Raw genomic sequence first — 21,239 nt, 5'->3', positions numbered from 1 at the left:
GAGTTTGAACCCTGGAGAAAAGAAAGATGGCTCTTTTAAACGGGTCCTCTACGCCTCCACGGGATCCTAGTGTCAAAACAAAGGAGATAAAGACGTTTGGGCTTTCAAGCTAAACACTCTGTATTATTTCTCTGTAGGTTTCACTTCTCTCCTATGACACTGAGACAAATTGATATTCATTGTTCTCCGGCCCAGGCATTACTCCCAGTGTGAGATAATGGAAACTTCTTCTGAACCCTTGGGTCTAACTTCACTTTCCCAGACCTATTGTGAGAGAAGCTAAACGTCAAGCACCACTTTTAAGATGATTATTCAATTATCTATTAAAGGTCCCCTATCATACTGTTTTTCATCAATATATTATAGCTCTCAGATATATACAAGACATGTCTCTGAAGTGTTTGGCTCCAAACACCAAACAGATCGTTGCAGCATCCCATAATCCCCTCTGTTTCAGCCCTGTTTCAAAAGTGCTGATTCTCTGTCTGTTACTTTAGATGAAAATAAGGAGCCCCTCCCCACGCCCCTCTGAGAGACATTTGGTTAAAAAGAACACAATGGTGCTCTAGGAGGAGATTCAGGTGATACGGTGGGCAGATGTTTCCTTGGTTGGTTATTGGCTAATGGTTACCAAGCTAAAAATCGTTATGACTTCATAAAGTAGCCAAAATCTTTTTTCCTGAAACTTTCAAAGTCTCTGTCCAAAGAGGGGACACATGTTTATGTAGAAGAGACATGAAAAATGTTGCATAATAGGTGACCGTTAATGGAGTTTGACCTTTTTCAGGACTCATCCATCACTTACATTTGAATACCATTAATGAACATCTTGGGAAATGTTTGTTCCAGTGTGTGTTGTCCATATTTTAGATTATTATATCATCCTCTTTGTTAACCTTTCATTTATTCTTGATTTGTCCAATACTTAAAAAGGGTACTCCAATCAGACATATGCTTGAGCTTTATTTTTAAGCCTTTCTTACTAATGCCAACTCTATCGACAATATCGCTCAATCAAGCGCATCTAGCTCTGTTTTTTAAGCACCTACAAATACAAATGCACTTCTCAACTTTGAATCAAAGCCTTTTGTGTCAGGGTGCATTGAAAAAAGGTAGGACACAAATGCAGTATTAACAAAAAGCGAGCTTTAATTTACAAAAAAAAACCTGATGACAAAAGAAAACAAGAGACAAACTTAGCATTACCAAAACAGGGGAACACGAGTAAATAATCCAGGACCAAAACTTCAAGGACAAACATGGAGCGTGACATGAAGGGAAAGACATACAATGAACCGACACCGCACACAGGAAGAGACAAGACTAAATACAAGGAGGGGTAATCACGAGACGAGAAACAGCCTGGCAGGGAAGTAGAAACATAAGGGCAACAGGTGAACACACTCAGACAATCAGACACACCAGGGAAACTAACGACAGGGAGGAGAACACAGGGAGAAAAAGAACAGCAAAACAAAACCCATTACCAGACACACAAAACTAAAACCGTGACATGACATAAGAATCGTGACATTTTGGCTCTACTTCTGTGGCTTGGGTACATTGAAATACCCCAGGGTGTCATAACAAACCACACTGAACAGGTATCTGGATTCAACATTATTAATTTAGTGAGCTAGATGGGGGTTTTAATTAACACTGGCTGCAAAACAAAGCTTGGGCTCAGCAGACTTTTCATTTCCATTTACTCCTGATGACTGGATTAAAGCGTGGTTAATTAAGTTATTAGGGTGCACACAAAGTAGTTTGAGATATAGCAAAACTGAAGTTAAAACTACTTATTACTTTGAGCAACACTTACCTAAGAGTTTGAGTAATGAGGTCCTGCATTAACCAAAGTTGGGTACATCTGGGTTATTTCACTTAAGATTTGTTCTTTTGTTTATGCTTTTTCTTACTTTAATCTGGTATTCTAGCCAACCTGAGGGACAGGGATATTCTATACTTTATGTATTTTTCCCCAAAAAGATTTAAGTTGGTATATCACTTTCCTTTTTCTTCAAAAATAGAGAATGAGGCATTTCTTTCCTTTTCTTCTCTGGACCAGAAATATTCCTTTATATCAAACACAGGATTTTCGTCATAAGAAGATAATTTAACTTTCTCTGCCCAGGTGAAACCGTTGCCATCCGTTTCAATACTTAAGTTTACAGAACAGGGACAATAACTAACATTTATCTTGAAGATTAACTGATAGCAGCCTAATTAATTTCATTTTTCTAGAATGTAAAGCCAATAAAGTCTTGATGTGTTAGATTAATGACACATTGCTCTAAGGCCCTAGCCACACGAGGACGATAACGCTCATATCCGCTACAGTTCTCTATCAGATAGACGGTTCGGCCACACGAGGCCGACACGTAAACGCATAAAACGATAACGATAACGGGTCCCAAAGTGGGCAGATCTGCGAACGAAACGCTCTGGGGGGGTCAAACGGCTCTGTGTTTACGACTATACGATCATTTCCTGATAACCTTGAAGCAATAGCCCCGCCTCTCCCCACCTCTCCTGCTCAGAGATCAGCTGCTGGGCTCTCAGAAGAGGGGGAGGAAAAGAGAGGCTCAGTTTTTTATTCTTATATTATTATATAGAGTCGTTATCAACTTGTTTTAAAGCTCAATAAATAACAAAGAACTCTGACTGGCAGTTTTCAAAGTTTGTCCGGAAGATTTAAACGAGCGGTCTCGTGTGAACGGACACGTTTCTGGTGCCTATTGCGTGTGGACGGAATACTTTTTTGATATCGATTTCGGTCTGTTAGCGTTATCGTCCTCGTGTGGCTCCAGCCTAACACTCGTGCCTTACGACTCAGATAAGGTGGGTATATAAAAAGGGATGAAGTTGATAATTCTTCAATGTTTTCAATTTGGCAATACTGTAGAGCCACTGTGTTGAACTCCAACAATGCTTTTAATTGAGTCCATATGCTGAATTATGTCTTTGCATATCATGGAGCACGGACCATTAATATCCCACTTGGGCCCAGTTCCATTAAACTTTCATACAGACTCATATTAGAGATTTAAAAATCCATTCTACCGGCTATATGGGTCACAATAATGAGTTCAGCAGTGACATAATGTTCTATATGTACAGGATGGTGTGTGTGTGTGTGTGTGTGTGTGTGTGTGTGTGTGTGTGTGTGTGTGTGTGTGTGTGTGTGTGTGTGTGTGTGTGTGTGTGTGTGTGTGTGTGTGTGTGTGTGTGTGTGTGTGTGTGTGTGTGTTATTGTGATATGTTGTTCAATTTCTGAAGCAATAAAAGATACACCTTGCAATATTAACAATATCACATCATGGAACTGATCATAATATATAAAAACGCAATATCCCAAGTCCCTCCGAAATCCAGATAAAGGATAATAAGAGTTAAGGCAGGTTAATATCACAAAATGAGTTTTCTTTATGGAACAACGTGCTTTAAACTCACACATAAATGGGCCTTAGCAACTTAAAGGGTCCCCATTATGTTTCCCTTTCCTGTAGTGTGAAATAAAGGTTTACGTTTTAAACATTAAAGCATGTACTGTAAACATGTCACAGTAGCAGCAAAAACATACAATTATGAGCCTGACAATGAGCATAATAGGGCCCCTTTAAGTTTTCAAATATCAAAAGTGGTATCTGAAATAACACTGATAAGTATATACAACTAATGTATTGATGACAGGTCTTGGATTAAGGATTTAACATTCAACAATTTAGAGCATTGTATCATGTATATACTTCAACAATTGGGCATAGCATCACAAATAAATTAAATATATAGGAACTAAGAATGTATTTTCCCTTGATGTCTGAACCAAGAGACCAAGACTAAGCCTTAGGTTCATCATCACATCCTATGACAGGTAGTGTTATTTAAGCTCTCCATTCCTGCTATAAGTGGCTTTTTAAATGAACCCAAGAAGGTTAATACAATAGGGCTCCATTACTGTAATTAATGTCATATTAAACCTTTTAATGTCAGGCTTTCATATTGTACAGCGGTAAGAGTTAAAAGGCTTTGAAGTTCAGAAAGAGAGGCGGCTTTAATTTGCAGCGTGTCTAACTGAACGTCCTCTCCGTCAGTTTGAGCCTTTCTACAAATACACGTCTCATCTTCATTGTCGTGACTGTGGTTATTCATTTGTGAAGCAGCTGGCGGTAACCTTGTTTGCACGGGAAAAAATATTTGTCAAGGGCACATTTCAGTGCATCACTAATGTTTATTCCTTCAGCTGCTTCTACTAGGGATGCATAATTTATACAAATGTTATCACAATTTGGACCAGTGCAATGTCCAAATGGCCGATATTGGGTAATGGGAAAACCTGTTGAAATATTATTCTATATTGTTAAATGTGCTGCGAAAAATGACCATTCCCTCCAATATAGCAAACGGTATCCCAGTTGACATATCAGTAAAAAACAATTGTACTTTCAACTTTATATTTGCATTCATACAGCGTCAAAGCAGTAGTGGAGCTGGGCCAGGCATCTGTGTCACGCTCATTATCACTAGACTGAGATCTGTAGCCTTTTAGGGGGATTGGAACACACACACACACACACACACACACACACACACACACACACACACACACACACACACACACACACACACACACACACACACACACACACACACACACACACACACACACACACACACACACACACACACACACACACACACACACACACACACACACACACACACACACACACACACTAGTAGCAGACCAATGACCCCAAACATAAGCATGCACATGCAACCCCCCACTGAACTGGCTTATTTCAGATTAATCTCCACTTCTGTCTCTGCACTAATCTGTCTGTCAGGATATTTGCCTCTGCTGTGCTGGTTGTTACAGAACCCTAACCCTGTCTGTCACCAAGATTTCCCTAATCAAACCCAAAATGTGTAGGTTCATTCATGGAGAAACTGGAGTGTTGGACAAGAAGATTGACCAAATGTAGTTTTAATTCTGCATTGTTCGCAGTGGAAACATCATCAAAAAACATAATGGCCTGCTGTTGATCAGCTCTATCATGTGATTTCCAAAAAGGATAATGGCCCAGTTTCTTTCCTGTTTTGATAAACTCAAGTCATCTCCCTCCCACTGCAAATCACACGCTTCTCCAGCTGGTGAAAACATAAAAAACGAACCCACCTGGGACTAAAGCATTTGTAAAACACAGATTAAATTATACTTTAAGCACACTGCTCGCCAGCCTTATTGCACAAATCCATCTTGGTCTACATTCCTGCTTCTGCATCTGTTCCCCTCGCCTCTGCTTTAACGCAGGCAGTGATTTATTTGTTTGATTTCTACCTTTAAAGCACAATTATCTGTATGAATTGATGTGTTTGTGTAAGTGCGTCCTTTGCATATCTCTTTTCATAAGTTCTTAATAACACAAATTCTCCAAAAGGTGGCTTACGTATTAATACCGTAAAAAAGGCAACAAACACTTCCTGTGACATTTGAGTGCATGTGGAAAATAGAAACAACAAGTCAATAGACAAGGCCCTCTTTCCACCTCTTTCCATGCGTGACCTTAAGAGAACAAAGACCTGCAGAACATTCCTTGAAGACAACAATTACCCATACTCCACTGGGGAGGAGATGAAGCATATTCAAGGTAGTGGTAAAAAATGTGATGAGTCGGTACGAGGTATTGCTTTCCTTCTGTTATTGAGCCCTTCCTGCTTTAGATTAAATAAATGTGCTTGCCTTCAGAAAACTCACTTGCAAATCTGCTGACATTGACTCACCAGCATCAACACAGCCTTTTACCAAGAAACTGAAGTGAAAGATCAGAATCGATTGTGAATTTGAAGCAGATTGATTATCCTTCCCTCAAAGCCCCCAGGATGTCACGCTGATGAAAAGGTTAATGTGGGGTTTTCAATCACGCTTCTTTATACTGGAGTAAAGGTCTTCCTTGTTTTTATAACACTTCAAAGAAACTTTTAATCCAGGGGAAAGATTATAGGAAATTGAATTCAACTACAGCAGATTAAAGGATACAGCTACACGCATTAGGATAGTGGAAGGGCTTAATCATACAGGAAGTAATCTATAACCATTACACCGAGCAATATACATAGATAAATAAATAAAGCCTGTATGCATATTGAGTCATGAAGACCCAACACAAACACTCAATGTGCAATCAATACCTTAGAATATCGCATTGAATGCAACCTTGTTAAAAGTGTATATATATAGAAACAAGAAAAATAAATAAAAATTCTTTCTTAAGATTTATGAATCTTGAAGCTAATCTTGATTTCCTGCCCTTAATCTTATTTTTACAAATCATCGCCATTACATTTTTTAATAAATTTGCATGACGGGTTGGATTCGGATTAATTTTCTAATCAGATGTCCAAGATCAGAGATGGAACAGTGACATGGAGAAGATGGGGACTGAATAGGGTCCTCAGGAAATCTGGATTAAGTGAAAGTCGACTGATTTTGTTTCCCTTGCTTCCCCTAATACACATTTATTAAACTATTTTGCACATGTTTGTCACTAAATTGATTTATTCCTCAGGAACGTAAAACTAAATCCTGAGACAGTTAGCCCTGGCTGCATGTCACGTCAGCCTAAAAGCCATATCTAAATATACATTTGTTATAGTGCTGATTGAATAACTCCTGAAACACTGTGGAGAAGTATCTCTGTTCTTGAAATGTCGCTGTACATCAAAGTAATTACTCACTCTTCTTCGCGGCAGCCATGTCACAGGACTTGTTCCAGTACCGACACACTTGGAAACACGCTGTCACAGCCTTGTCATCTCAGCAGAGCGACCTCAGAACAACCCTGCAAAGCAAGTTAGGAGACTATGAGGGAGAAGAATTGGATACTAGAGAGCAGGAGAGACAGGGAGAAACGGGAAACAATTGGCAATGATTAGATCAAGAGAGGAGATAAAGGCTGATGAGGAGATTGAAATAAAACGGGGAAATATCGGTAAGGGGTGTTTTTCTTTCTGAATGCGTGACCCCAGGTTCGCCTGTGTTTTAGCTTGAGAGCACAGCTGGGCTTTACCCGTCCACCCAGGAATATCCTGGACTCCCGGCTGAGACTTCCATTAAAGAAAAACAACAAAACAGTCTAAGAGGATTACCTAGGGGCTGAAGCTGCTTCGCGCAGATGGAAAATGTTCATCACATCTCTGGGAGACGCCATATTGAAATAGAGGCAGGGAATAAAGGAACGACATGGCAGCACATTAACTAGCTGGCGAGTCTATGTAATCTAATGCTGCAATAATAGTCAGGAGATCAGCTTTTTGTCAGACACTTGTTAGGGATGCTTAATGTGAGGGAAATAGGCGATAACTTTGTTAAAAAGGAGATGACTTCTGATTAATAAGGAGGAATCAAAGTGCCGGTCTTTCTGCTGCTTTGACTTCTGATGGATATTATTACATTATTTTATTAGTTACCAATACAAAAAAACATGATGTGAACATTTTAAAGTGTGCTTCTTTACAGATACTTTCTTTTAACTGACTTAACTGAGTGCACTGTATTACAGTCTTTTGCAATATGTTTCTATTGCGCAAGTTGTCATTGAGTGCAAATGGAAAACTAAAAGGTCAAGAAAAAGATTGAAATTGAATCACTCTTTATGCCAAGCAAAAACCTGATTTCAGTTTGTTTGACCTTGTTCTTAGAAAATGTCACTTGTGGTTTGTCCAAATGTAGCAAGAGTGGGAACACAAATATGCAGCAATACTAAGTATCCAGAGTTTTTGCCTTTCTTGCTGCGACATGGGTGGAGAGGATGTTACTTCATGGAAAAGAGAAAATGTCACATCCTTTGAGAATAGGTTGGAATCAGCCAATGATCCACTTTCTCAGCAGCAGGAAATATCACTGCTGTTTAGGGCATTTAAATGGGTCGCTATGATTAGAAATCCACCAATGAGATTCAAATGAACACCCTGTGAACTGCACCAGAAGTGGAGGGAAAAAGTTGTATCCCACAATGACAGATGTTTATGAAAAAACTTTAGGGGATTGTTGTCACATCAAATACATTACTTGCCAAACTGTGTACAACTTGCTAAAGAAAAATGTCTCGATCAAATATTCAATCTCTTTGTGGTTGTCATAGCTATCCTTGCTATCAGTACATATTGCTGAGAGCTGTGTAACTGGTTACATTTAAAAAAGGAATCCAACAGGTTTCAAACTAAATAAACCACAAATGTGCAACGTTTTCCTTTACAATGATTAATTGATTCTGGAATCAGGGGTGGACTTAGATAATTCAATTAAACTGTTGACTTTGTGACAACCTGGTAAATCATCTGCTATTGTTTGTTATCTGCTTGACCTTACTAGTACTCTATCAAGGTGTTCACAATATATAGAAATGTTGGAAAAACCTACAAAATATAACCCAATATTTAACATAAAGTATATTAAGTGTTAATAACAGCTGTTTGTCTGCATATAAAACGCATATACCAGGTATTGTCATGTCTTGCTACTGTTGATTTTGACATGTGTACATACAAGCAGTGTCTGATGTACTTGCAATTGGGACAAATGTGAAAAGAAAAAGAAAAACTGTAGGTTTGGGTTAGAGATACTCACACAGGTCATTATCAAAACAGTTGTTAATAATCAGTCATCATTATTAATTGGAAAATGCTTTAATGATTCTATCAGTTGTTGCTGTACACTCACACTGTGGTTTCTAATGAATTGTACAAACTGGTTAATTATACAGTAGCCTTCAAAGTACGAGTGAACTGAACTTCATTTACATGCATGTCATGACATGTATCTTGAATCCCGACCAAGCTTCACTGACAGCTCTCCATCAGCTCCGTGCCACAGTTCACAAATTAAATGTTCAGCAACAGGTTCCCATCTCCTGCTTTGAATTGATGCTTGTTATTTGAAACTGATTTGATCTCCTTCATGTGAAACAGGCACACGCTGACACATTAACAGTATGCTGTTAACCCTTTGTTCTCTGTTGCATCAAACAAAAAGCTGAGTTACTTAAGCTTAAAGATTATTCATTGATTTGTGAAGCAACATAAATCTGATTTCACCACTTGAGGTCATTTTAAAGCGAACATGCTAAAATAAATTCTCTAAAATAGCCTCAAGCTTGTCAAATGATTATATAACTCATAATGGTCAGTTAGTTAGTTATACCTCATTAAGTCTAACACTGTGTAAAACAGCAGCCCTTCAAAACACATGAAGGTTTCACTGTTCAGTGATTTAGAGGGGTGTATCAATGTTATGGTCATTTGTTGGTAGGTTATTGGTTGATTGTATTGTTATATGCTGAGAAGTATTTATTTAAAAAATGTCCTGCCCTTTTATATTAGGTATCTGGCAACATGTTGTGAAATCTCCATTTTTTTTAATAGTAATTACCAATGTATCATAGTACTACATTATTTCAATTGCCTCAATTTAAACTCTCCAAAGGCTTAAATTGTAGTTCCTAATTATTCATGCAATAAAAATAAAGTTTAAAATGAATTTAAATACACTTATGTAGGGAAAGTATTAATCAAACCACTATTATCTGACATAACGTGACTTTTGTAACAGACACACTATGTATATTCAGCAGTTAAACATATTTACTTCAATTAAACATTATTAACTGGTAAAATGCTAGTAGCAACAACAACGCAATCCTCACGTTTGCTGGGTAGCTATCGCGACAGGTGAGTGCTCAAAAGTTGTCTTCCAGTTTTATTTCGCTTACCTTATTTGTATTCCCTGCAGGTGACACTCGTCCAGGTAACCGAAAACGACGACTGTCTGTCTGTCACAGTCTGTGGACTGTGTGTCGGTACGGAGGGGTTTCAGATAAAGGTATTCTGAGATAATATCGCAAGCAGCTCACAGCACAGGCGGACCTCCACTCCTCCTCTCGTCTTTTCTCCAATGGACTTTCTCGCTTGTACGATTTCCGCGTTTGATCACGTGGTTTGGTCGTGGATCCTAATCTACAGTCTATGATCCTAATGCGTCTTTATACAGTGTATGTTTATAAACAGTTGTTTGCCAAATGTTTAAATATAAAAGACACCAGACAGAAGTCTAAGCCTATGCTCTCTACCTTTTGTTCTGTTGCACCGAATAGTGAACATTAAACCTAGTTAATATGCAGCGGTTGGCCTCGTCTTTCTTTCCACCTGCAACCACTAGTGCTTTACTGTAATTGGATGGCGCCATCTAGTGGTAATGGGAGTGCATTGGATGAGGGAAATTAAAATCATGTGGTATTTCTACAAACTTTTAGCTTTAAAGCTTTCCTTTACATCCAAAGTTTTGTCAAATTGGGCCAAGGAGTCCGTGAACGTTTGCAACAGGGGTTTAAAGTAACTAAGTACATTTTCTCATGTACTGTACTTAAGTAAAATGTTAAGGCAAGGCAAGGCAAGTTTATTTATATAGTACATTTCAACACAAGGCAATTCAAAGTGCTATACAAAAATGAAAGACATTAAGAGCATTAAGAAATATATTATAAAATGACATTGAAAAACACTAATTGAAGGGACTTTTACTTTACTTGAGTATGTTCTGCTACTTTGTACTTCTACTCGACTACAATTCATAGGTAAATCATGTACTTTTACTCCATTACATTTATGTAATACCTTTAGTTACTTTACGGATTTGGATCAATGATGTGATACAACCAATTAATAAGACTTTAGTTACACCTGGAGTAAATTCACAAGCTACCCTGCAGTATACAAAGTCATTAAAACTAGCTGCACCTTTACCAGCATTGATAAACACAGTAATGCATCAACAATTATAATACAAACAAGTTATTTAAATTATTAGAAAATGGGCCAATCTGTATAGTGAGAACTTTTGGCACTTAAGTATATTTAGATGCCAATGATTTTGTACTTACTTGAGTAGCATTTGCAATGCATGACCTTTACTACAGGGTATTCCTACACTATGGTACTTCTAATTTTACTTGGGTACAATATATTAGTACTTCTTCCACCTCTGGTTGTAGGCATACTTTATTTATAAGCAAAATTACGACACAAACACACTTTTTAATGATGGATGGATCAGACATTCAGACCCACCCACCACCCAACAGTTCCCAGATGGACAGGGAAGGAAAAAAATATCCGGAGCAAAAGGTGTGTTGCACTTAAACTTTTTCTTAATTATTTTGCAACGTCGCTTGGTTTAATCGTACAAGTTGGATTTATTATTAAAGTGTGTTTTCGGTTCAGTAAAGGGATTTTTGTAACGTGTTATTTTATTTGTTTATCTTTTTTGCGCAACTGTGGACGAGCAGCAACGCCAATCAAGCCGAAGTCATTAGCATGCTAATGATTTCAGCTAGCTAACGGCAAGACAGTTTCCACGGTAAGAAAGTCATTTTAGTAACGTTTTAATGACTTTTAATAACCGGAAATGTTAACTGCAAATAATGAGTTTATTATATATATTTTCTACAGATTGAGCTGTGGTTGTTTAATACAATAATGCTAATTAGACAGCCTGTCAACTAGCATGCTAGTTTAAAACATGTGCTTAATTAGCACATTGTGTAAAAGGCTTTACCAGTAATTTAGGTATTACTCAGTTTGATTTCTTATGAGTTCAACTTGTGTGCACCATTTGTTTAAAGGATGATATATAATAATGGATTGAGAAATATTTAGTCATATCAAATGGAGCTAACTTAACCCCGTAGGGAAAGCTAATGCAAGTTTGGCTAGGAACGTGGTTGGACTCTGCATGTACTCTGCAAGGTGATCTTACTGTCAGGTGCACGCTATCTTTTCTGAACATTTTAAAGTCAAGACACTTTTTTGATTGATAACATCTATTTCTTGGCTTTATTAAAGTTGGCTTTTTTAATCACTTTTTTTCAGGGTTAGGTATTTGCTCTGCTGGGTATTTGGAGCAGATGACAGCAACGTTTACAGTAAGTGAACATTTCAAATACTCTGACCCACCTCTGTGCTTACCTAGTAATTATTGAGAGCTACTTCAAGACTGAATAAGTGCATACTACATCAGAATCAATATACGATTGTTGCAGGGCTCGAAGTGGTTGTAGTACATGAGCTTTTACATTTTACTCTTTGGCGTATCTTGACTTTTATTTGCGTACCGGTACTTCTCACAGGCTGCCGGTACTCTACTCAGCCCTCTCAAACACGTTAAATTAAAAAGATAAGACCTACATCTGAGTTGCTTGCAGGTTTTTAAACACATCCTGCCTTGTTGACATCAGCTGCCCGGCTAGCTCAGTCGGTAGAGCATGAGACTCTTAATCTCAGGGTCGTGGGTTCGAGCCCCACGTTGGGCGTATAACTTTTCTCTCTTGAAAAACTTTATTGATAGAAAAATAGTTACTTTATTGATCCCAATTTGGTCATTTTTTGCGTTGCAGCAGCATAAAAAACAAGGCAATGTACATAAGAAAATTAAGATACAAGAAATAAACAGTCCAAAATATTTCTGAAATAGTAATAAAATGGCGTTAAAAAGTTAAAAGTTAATAAATATATATATACATGTGGAAGATATAGATGTGTAAATACACATTTCCAGTAACAAATATAATGCAGGGTATTATTGTGAATCTGCCATATAAAATGTGAATATATATGAATATATATGTGAATATGAATGGTGGTATGTTCATTATATACTATCTTTAATATATTTTTGAAACAGTTTTCCTCTCCTGATATAGTATATACTCAAACCGTTTTCTCTTAAATCCTGATTAGGTGGTTTTAGGGTATCACAAGAAAACGTCAACCTCAGCAAGTAGGACTTGAACCAAAAGACTTCAGTTTAGTTTCTATCATCCTATCAAAAGTCAAGATCGTATATCACATGTTCATTATGTTTTTTTAATTTTTTTATGTGGGTAAACAGGTGCCTCGTAGCCCGGCTAGCTCAGTCGGTAGAGCATGAGACTCTTAATCTCAGGGTCGTGGGTTCGAGCCCCACGTTGGGCGTACAACTTTTCTCTCTTGAAAAACTTTATTGATAGAAAAATAGGTACTTTATTGATCCCAATTTGGGCATTTTTTGCGTTGCAGCAACATAAAAAACAAGGCAATGTACATAAGAAAATTAAGATACAAGAAATAAACAGTCCAAAATATTTCTGAAATAGTAATAAAATGGCGTTAAAAAGTTAAAAGTTAATAAATATATATATACATGTGGAAGATATAGATGTGTAAATACACATTTCCAGTAACAAATATAATGCAGGGTATTATTGTGAATCTGCCATATAAAATGTGAATATATATGAATATATATGTGAATATGAATGGTGGTATGTTCATTATGTACTATCTTTAATATATTTTTGAAACAGTTTTCCTCTCCTGATATAGTATATACTCAAACCGTTTTCTCTTAAATCCTGATTAGGTGGTTTTGGGGTATCACAAGAAAACGTCAACCTCAGCAAGTAGGACTTGAACCAAAAGACTTCAGTTTAGTTTCTATCATCCTATCAAAAGTCAAGATCGTATATCACATGTGCATTATGTTTTTTTCCTTTTTTATGTGTGTAAACAGGTGCTTCGTAGCCCGGCTAGCTCAGTCGGTAGAGCATGAGACTCTTAATCTCAGGGTCGTGGGTTCGAGCCCCACGTTGGGCGCAAACCTTTTTTCCTCCAATTTGTAGATTAAAATACTAAAACATTAGTTCTGCTATATCTGTTTAGAAGACGGAACATGACATGAATATAAATAAATAGATGCATGGATAAATCAATTCATGAATCTTGTATTTATTTATTGGTGTATTTATTTCCACATTTATTTATTTATTTCACATTTATTTAGTCTCTTTTTCCTGTATTTATTAATGAATTATTGTATTTATTAATTTAAATACTTACTACATGTTCCGTCCTTTATACATACTCATACACTGTAAGACCAAACATTCCAAGCTTCTGAAAGAAAATGGGTTGTTTTAACTCAAACTTTAAAAAAAGTTAATTCACCGCAAATGTTCTGATGACTATGAACTGATTTTTAATATTGTGTATACAGTGTTCAACCACTTTGGGTCATATTAGTGATAGTACTCACATTTTTTTTACTGAATCTGTCTGACGCTGGTCTGACGTCATCACGTATGTGCTCCACCCCCGACGTCCCTAGACGTTCTCTCACCCATGCCTTCACCAGAGTCACCCTTAGCTCCTCGCCTCGGTTGAAATCGCTCAGACTTTTAAGAATACTTTGCCCACCGTGCTCTCACTGCCGGAATCGTGATCCTTTTTTTTGGCCGCACTACTCTGGTGAGTTACGTCTTGCCTTTGCACAGTATTTAAATGATGTTTTATTAATTTCTGTATCTATTGCACTTCGTGTCGCATGTTGTGTTAGTTTGATTGGAGCTCTTGTTAGCCTACATTAATTGTCTGCCTCACTTGAAAAATGATTTAACGTACGTGTAATACAGTATTTTTATATTGTTTTAAGTTATATCTCAAAGTGGAACGTTTGTGTTGCAAAAGTTCCCTGGAAAATTTGAACCTAAAATGGCGGCAGGCGGAATATTTAGTGCGCAACACTGAAATTATGTTAGATTTGTGTTGGTGCCTGTGAATATTGTTACGTTTTCCAATGGCTTGGAGATGCAAACTTTGTGCTGCCATCTTTGATACAAGGGCACAGTTACTTGAACATTATAACATTATTATTCCCTTGGTTGAAAAGTTAATGCAGACTACCTTTGCCCTGCGGCACAATGGTTGGAGAGATCCTGGAACGCTGGCCTGCCTCGAAAATTGAGTCACAGTTGAAAATATTTTATTTATTACAACTATATAATTATTTTGTGTGCCTTTATCACTGATAACTTTGACATGTTTACTCAGATGTAGCATGTTATGTTTCTGTTTATCTCTGCTGCCTTCAGTCCACATTGTACTGTGAATTAAATAGTCATTTTATATTTTGGCAGATTTGTGCAGAGTTTCACAGGATAACAAACCTCAACCTGAAGAACCACTTCTATACGGAGTTGGATAGACATGTCCTTCCCCCCCCCCTTCTTCAGAGCCTGTTCAGGAAGAAGGCGGCAAGCAAAGGGAAGGTAGCTGAAGTTCTGGATCAGCTATTTGCCTCCTATGACCTCCAGGTGAGTCGGTTATGCCTCTTGGTGTTTTATTCTCATACTAGAGTGGATTATCTGTCAAAATGTTAATCTCTTCAGTCAAGGAAGAGCCCTTTCTTGTGATATCAATTGTTGTGTGGCTATACTGTTTAGCATCCAAAGTAAAACAAAGATATGTTCTCACACTCAAGGAGCAAGGTGACGTCCATGTCCGACGTGCTGCTGTCCTCCGTGCTCTGCCTGCATATCTGCATGAAGATGACTCCACGTTTCTGAGGCTGTGGCATGTAAATCAGCATAATAACTGTTGTTAACTGTTTAATATAGTTTATCTTGTTACATTGTTTCAGGAGCTCTATCGCAGGAAGACAATTATTTGAATTTTTATAGTGAAAAGATTATAATAAATTATAGATTTAGTTTGAAAAAGTATGAACTGTCCTGGTGTCATCAAAGCTTGATTCTGTCACTGAGGTGTTGTTAATCAAACATTATCTCTTGTGTTGCTCACATCCCATTCAGGTTCTAGTTCCAAGATTTGAATATTTCCATAAGAATTGTAATTATTGTAAGGTACACAATGGATATGTTGAATATAATCTCCCTTTACTTCAACACTTCAGAAGTGTTGAATATGATTTCTACTTTAGGATTTATTTGAAATTAAGCTCTTTAGGTTTCAGTGTAAAAAATGGGCTCACGTGATTTAATAAAATACACAATCAAGAGAGGGCTTTCTTTCCTGCAGCATCAGTGTTCAATACAAAATAATCTCTAGTGGTTCCCATATTTTGTTGTATGTGTAACAGTCTAATACAGTGATAAAATAAATCCTACCCTTATGAAGGTTATAAATGTTTTTTTGTAGGAATCATTTATGTCAACTGATTGGTTATTTTCGAGGCTGAAGTTTCTGGTGCAATGCTAATACGTGTTTCCTTAAACCCACATTATGCACAAAAAATTAGGTTATTTGATGTGATATGTCACTGATGTGACAAGGCAATTTGGGGTAATGGGTAATGTTTATCTGTTCTTGTCATCAGGTGGAGCAGTCTGATGATCCAGACATAGAGGACATAGCGGTCGGACTTTTCATGATCAGTGCCAGGTCAACAGATACCACGCTCTTCTGCCCAGAGAGGATCGCTGTTGTCATTGAGGATAACAGAGTTATGGTTCATATTAGGCTAGGAAGAACGTGTTTACAATTGCAATCTTATGCGGTAGTCTGCTACGTTCGGTGATATATGTAAACGCTAGCAACTTCGTTAGCCAAGTTAGCACTGTTTTGAACTGAACCTGAGATTCCAACAGTATATATGCTTGGCTGGCAGAGGGTGCCTCGTAGCTCTGGGCGTGGCTACTGGGTATCCAGACGTCACGATGCCCAGGAAGAACATGAGAAATCTACAACAAGGCGTTTTAGGGAGGTCTTTGAGTTTTACTCCCTACAGGGTGTACTTCGAGGGTTTTGGACTCTGCAGACCGTTTACATGCATAAAAACCTTCATAACACACAAGGGGACGGGTAATAAACGGAAAAGCATGACATGGGACCTTGAAGGTATAAGTATTACTCAAAAACTTTGATGTAATCAGTTTAAAAAAAACTTTTGAGTTCTATTAACTTGTCAGGTTTTACAGTGTAGGGAAGGACTGGACTATCATGTATCTACAGGGAAATATGATTGAAAATATAGAGCCCAACGTGGGGCTCGAACACACGACCCTGAGATTAAGAGTCTCATGCTCTACCGACTAAGCTAGCCGGGCCACGCACACACACACACACACACACACACACACACACACACACACACACACACACACACACACACACACACACACACACACACACACACACACACACACACACACACACACACACACACACACACACACACACACACACACACACACACACACACACACACACACACACACACACACACACACACACACACACACACACACACACACACACACACACACACACACACACACACACACACACACACACACACACACACACACACACACACACACACACACACACACACACACACACACACACACACACACACACACACACACACACACACACACACACACACACACACACAAAGGTAGTATCTTTCCCTTTTCTTCCTTTTTGCTGTGCAGGACATGTACAAAAATGTGAATGTTTGAAGTGAGCACCATCTCGGTCTCTGTGGCGCAATTGGTTAGCGCGTTCGGCTGTTAACCGAAAGGTTGGTGGTTCAAGCCCACCCAGGGACGGATATTTTCTTTTCAGACAAATAATTTAGAGTTGAATGCCCATGTTATGGTCGGTGATGTTTAAACATGTTTTTAATCTAACAGGCTTCAATTGTTTCTGACAAAGCTGTTATGAAAGTAGGCCCTGCCCTTAAAAACCTCGCGCCTCCCGGCTTTCTCCCACTTATCCCTTCTCTCCCTGTATTTTACAAAGTGGTAGTGAAATTGCGGTTGTACACACTGGCTTGTTCTCTTGCATGTGTATTGAAAAATAAGAACGTCACTGGGTGGACTTGAACCACCAACCTTTCGGTTAACAGCCGAACGCGCTAACCAATTGCGCCACAGAGACATGCTATGCTGCTAAAAGGGGAGTGTTATGTATTTTAGCCCCCACCCGCATCAGTTGGCCAATTCCACTATAGTTCTTCGAATCTTCGAATCAACCAATACTTTGGCTCTCAATAACTTCAGCATACTTTCAGCTACAGAAACCATTCAAATATCAAATCATTCAGCCCTTTCAGCAATCGATGGGAAACTTTCAACTTTTTCAAAATATTTCATACTCTTTGAAATATTCAGTTTTTTAAACTCTTTTTTTAACATGGAAGTCAATGGGAGGAACTTTCAAATCCTATTTTACCTACACCTTGCTCCAAATGCTACTCCTTCCACATTCTTTCAGCTAGAGACTTCATTCCAACCTTAATGATCACAAGACCTTCAGCTATTAAAATCGTATTCAGATTTTTGATATATTTTACGTTTTTTGACTTATCAACGTTGAAGTTTTGGTAAATGCTCAGGCTGTTTTAGATTATATAATGGTTGTCTATGGGAGGGACTCTTAGGGCTAGAGTCCGTGATATCATCACTTAGAGTGTAAAAATCTTCGGAATTTTTTTTTTAAACTGCTCTCAGATCCAAAATATACACTATTCAAATAATTTCAACAGATTTCAGGAGCATAATTAGTCTGGCCTACTCAATTGCCTTCATCATATCAAACGGACCCACCGTTCTGGCCCAATAGTGATCTGAGTGACAAAAAGTCCACCTAGCTCCCAATAGACTCCCTTGTTAAATTTGACCGGATCTTTCTTCAGAACAGAGAGAAGTAAACTTTAGGCAAACTGCTCCCATCTTCACATTGTACACACAAAATAAAAAATAAAAACATATATCAGTTAATTGGGGTTCCCCGATGCTCACTTTCTGGTCATTTTCTTATAGGAGCCATAATCTTTGAACAGGTGGCAAAATTGTCAGATATAATCCTTAATGCATTCTTAATGGGACTCAGTGCTGCAGTTGGTAACCATGGTGTGGCTGGGCAGATTGGGGCCACACACCTGAGTGACATCATCTAATCAGAGCAGACACACCCATAGACAGACTGGAGGTTTGTATTATTTTTTTTTCAACAAAAGTTAGAAATGCAAGAGTTTTATCTCTCATTCAGAACAATGGAAAGGCTCGCCTTTCACTGCACATCTCCATGGAAACCTTGGATCTCTGGGCTCACGTAAACAGATGTTTAATAACGTCGTCACCATGGTAACCTTTGATCTCTGGGCTTACACACACAGGTGTTTGTAAACAATCATTCACTACTACTTACATTTAATATCTAACTCCTTCAACCTGCTTTCAGCAATAAACCATTAAACTATTAACTTGTTCAGCTGTTTCAGGACATTGAGGCTATACATGTTGTTGTTTATACATTTTTTAAACCTTTTCTTTTAAATATTAAGCTTCTTCACTATTTTTCGTACTCTTCCAGTTTAAGATTTCACTTTCAAGTTTTCAACAAAGTCAATGCAATGCATTTGAGCTGTAACAATTTTGATTGAAATCATTTAACTTTTCTGCATTTCTCCGCTAAGTTCAGCAACACACTTACTTGGTTTTTGTAGCTAAAAGCAGCTACAGAGACCATTCAACTAATAAACTAATACAGCTAAATTCAGCCACAAATGTTCACAGTTTACAGCATTCGTACGCATTTTCTAGTTGTGCGCTAGTTTTTTAGTTTTTAAAGCTTTAGTTCATGGCCCTTTCTCATTTCTCTAACTCCCCTCCTCGACTCCCCTCCTCGACTCCTATCCTCGATACTTAGTCCCGCCCACAGGAGATGCGAGCGGAGGAGCCGAGGAGGGGAACCGAGGAGAGAGGAGGGGAAGCAGCAGGCGGTTAGAGAAATGAGAACTCCTCTCCTCTGAGCGGTCATTTTAAAGAGATGTCCATTAATGATGACAGGAGGCACAGCAGCACTCTGTCTGATGGACAGATGTGTTCATGACGACTTATATATTTACTTTTAATTCATTCACAGTGCAGTATAATGAGACAATAACAGGCTACAGATGCGGGGACACACACACACACACACACACACACACACACACACACACACACACACACACACACACACACACACACAAACATATATGTATATATTTATATAAATATATACAATTTCAGAATCAAACAGAGAACTCGCATAATAACCGATAATAACATAACACTATCAGAGACTGGATATATCCCCCCTCTCCCCTCTCTGGTCGCTACAATGAGGAATATAAATTACGGGCCAAAAGTTTTATTTACAAGTATTAAAAGTAAGCAGAGGACACCAAACCAACTGAGCCCTGTCTGTCCGCTGCATCTACGCACACACTGTACCACACACACGCACCTACAGCTCCTAAAACAGGCTATAGCCGTTGTGTATTCGGTTGTAGCTCCTCCAGAGAGCCTCCTCGACGCTCGATCCTCGGTCCTCGAAGTGCATTTAGAGAAATTAGATGTCTGCTGAAATTCATTTCCGGGTCAATACCGGAGGACCGAGGAGTCGAGAAGGGGGATTTGATGAAATGAGAAAGGGCCCATGTCTTACATTTTTGTGGAAACAAGGACATACATCAAATGATAATGAGTAACAGTTATACATTTGTTACTGGTTTTCTGGAACCTTGCCCCTGAACACCTGAACTTGTGTGTTCCCTTAAATGTTTATTCAAATGGTAAACGTACCTGGGTGGACTTGAACCACCAACCTTTCAGTTAACAGCCGAACGCGCTGAACCAATTGCGCCACAGAGACATCCTACTCTGCTAAAAGGGGCTTGGCATGGATCGCTGGCCCCACCGTTCATAATTTTCTCTTTTATTCAAGACGTTTGTTTGCCTAGAATACAGAGAAGTAGAAGTTGCCTCAAATGAAACCTGTAGAAGCAAGATGTGCACTCGTTTTTAAAGCTTTAGTTCATGTCTTCAATGTTGCTGGAAGCAAGGACGTACATCAAATGATGATGTGTAACAGTTATACTTTTGTTACTGTTTTTCTGGAACCTTGCCCCTGAACACGTAAACTGGCGTGTTATCTTACATGTTTATTCAAAAAATCATACGTCACTGGGTGGACTTGAACCACCAACCTTTCGGTTAACAGCCGAACGCGCTAACCAATTGCGCCACAGAGACATGCTACCCTTCAAAAAGGGGCTTGCTATGGATCGCTGGCCCCACCCTCCTTAATTTGCTCTTTTATTCAAGACGTTTGTTTGCCTAGAATACATAGAAGTAGAAGTTGCCTCAAATGAAACCTGTGGAAGCTAAATGTGCACTCGTTTTTAAAGCTTTAGTTCATGTCTTCAATGTTGCTGGAAGCAAGGACGTACATCAAATGATGATGTGTAACAGTTATACTTTTGTTACTGTTTTTCTGGAACCTTGCCCCTGAACACGTAAACTGGCGTGTTATCTTACATGTTTATTCACAAAACATACGTCACTGGGTGGACTTGA

The 21,239-nt window shown here is 38.4% G+C and overlaps 1 protein-coding gene and 2 long non-coding RNA genes across 3 annotated transcripts in view; 2 read left to right on the top strand and 1 right to left on the bottom strand.

Annotated features, from left to right (window-relative positions):
* Positions 1-10,117, bottom strand: part of adisspb (adipose secreted signaling protein b) — a 28,353-nt gene extending 18,236 nt beyond the window's left edge. The window contains exons 1-2 of the mRNA XM_079669685.1: positions 9,771-10,117; positions 6,739-6,842 (exon numbers count right to left, since the gene is read on the bottom strand). Coding sequence (XP_079525811.1) covers positions 6,739-6,757 — 19 coding nt within the window. The 5' untranslated portion in view covers positions 6,758-6,842; positions 9,771-10,117. The remainder of the gene's footprint in view (positions 1-6,738; positions 6,843-9,770) is intronic.
* A 1,223-nt stretch (positions 10,118-11,340) lies between these two features.
* The window catches only part of LOC307030932, a 172,684-nt gene continuing 162,785 nt past the window's right edge, over positions 11,341-21,239 (top strand). The window contains exons 1-2 of the long non-coding RNA XR_013805832.1: positions 11,341-11,413; positions 11,926-11,978. This is a non-coding gene — a long non-coding RNA (uncharacterized lncRNA). The remainder of the gene's footprint in view (positions 11,414-11,925; positions 11,979-21,239) is intronic.
* On the top strand, positions 14,096-16,823 carry LOC307033962. The gene is made up of 4 exons (XR_013806732.1): positions 14,096-14,337; positions 15,006-15,182; positions 15,350-15,445; positions 16,205-16,823. It is a non-coding gene; the product is annotated as an uncharacterized lncRNA (long non-coding RNA).

This window comes from Notothenia rossii (genome assembly GCF_949606895.1).
Source record: "Notothenia rossii genome assembly, chromosome: 3".
Lineage (NCBI taxonomy): Eukaryota > Metazoa > Chordata > Actinopteri > Perciformes > Nototheniidae > Notothenia > Notothenia rossii.
This window is presented reverse-complemented; position numbering and strand designations above follow the sequence as displayed.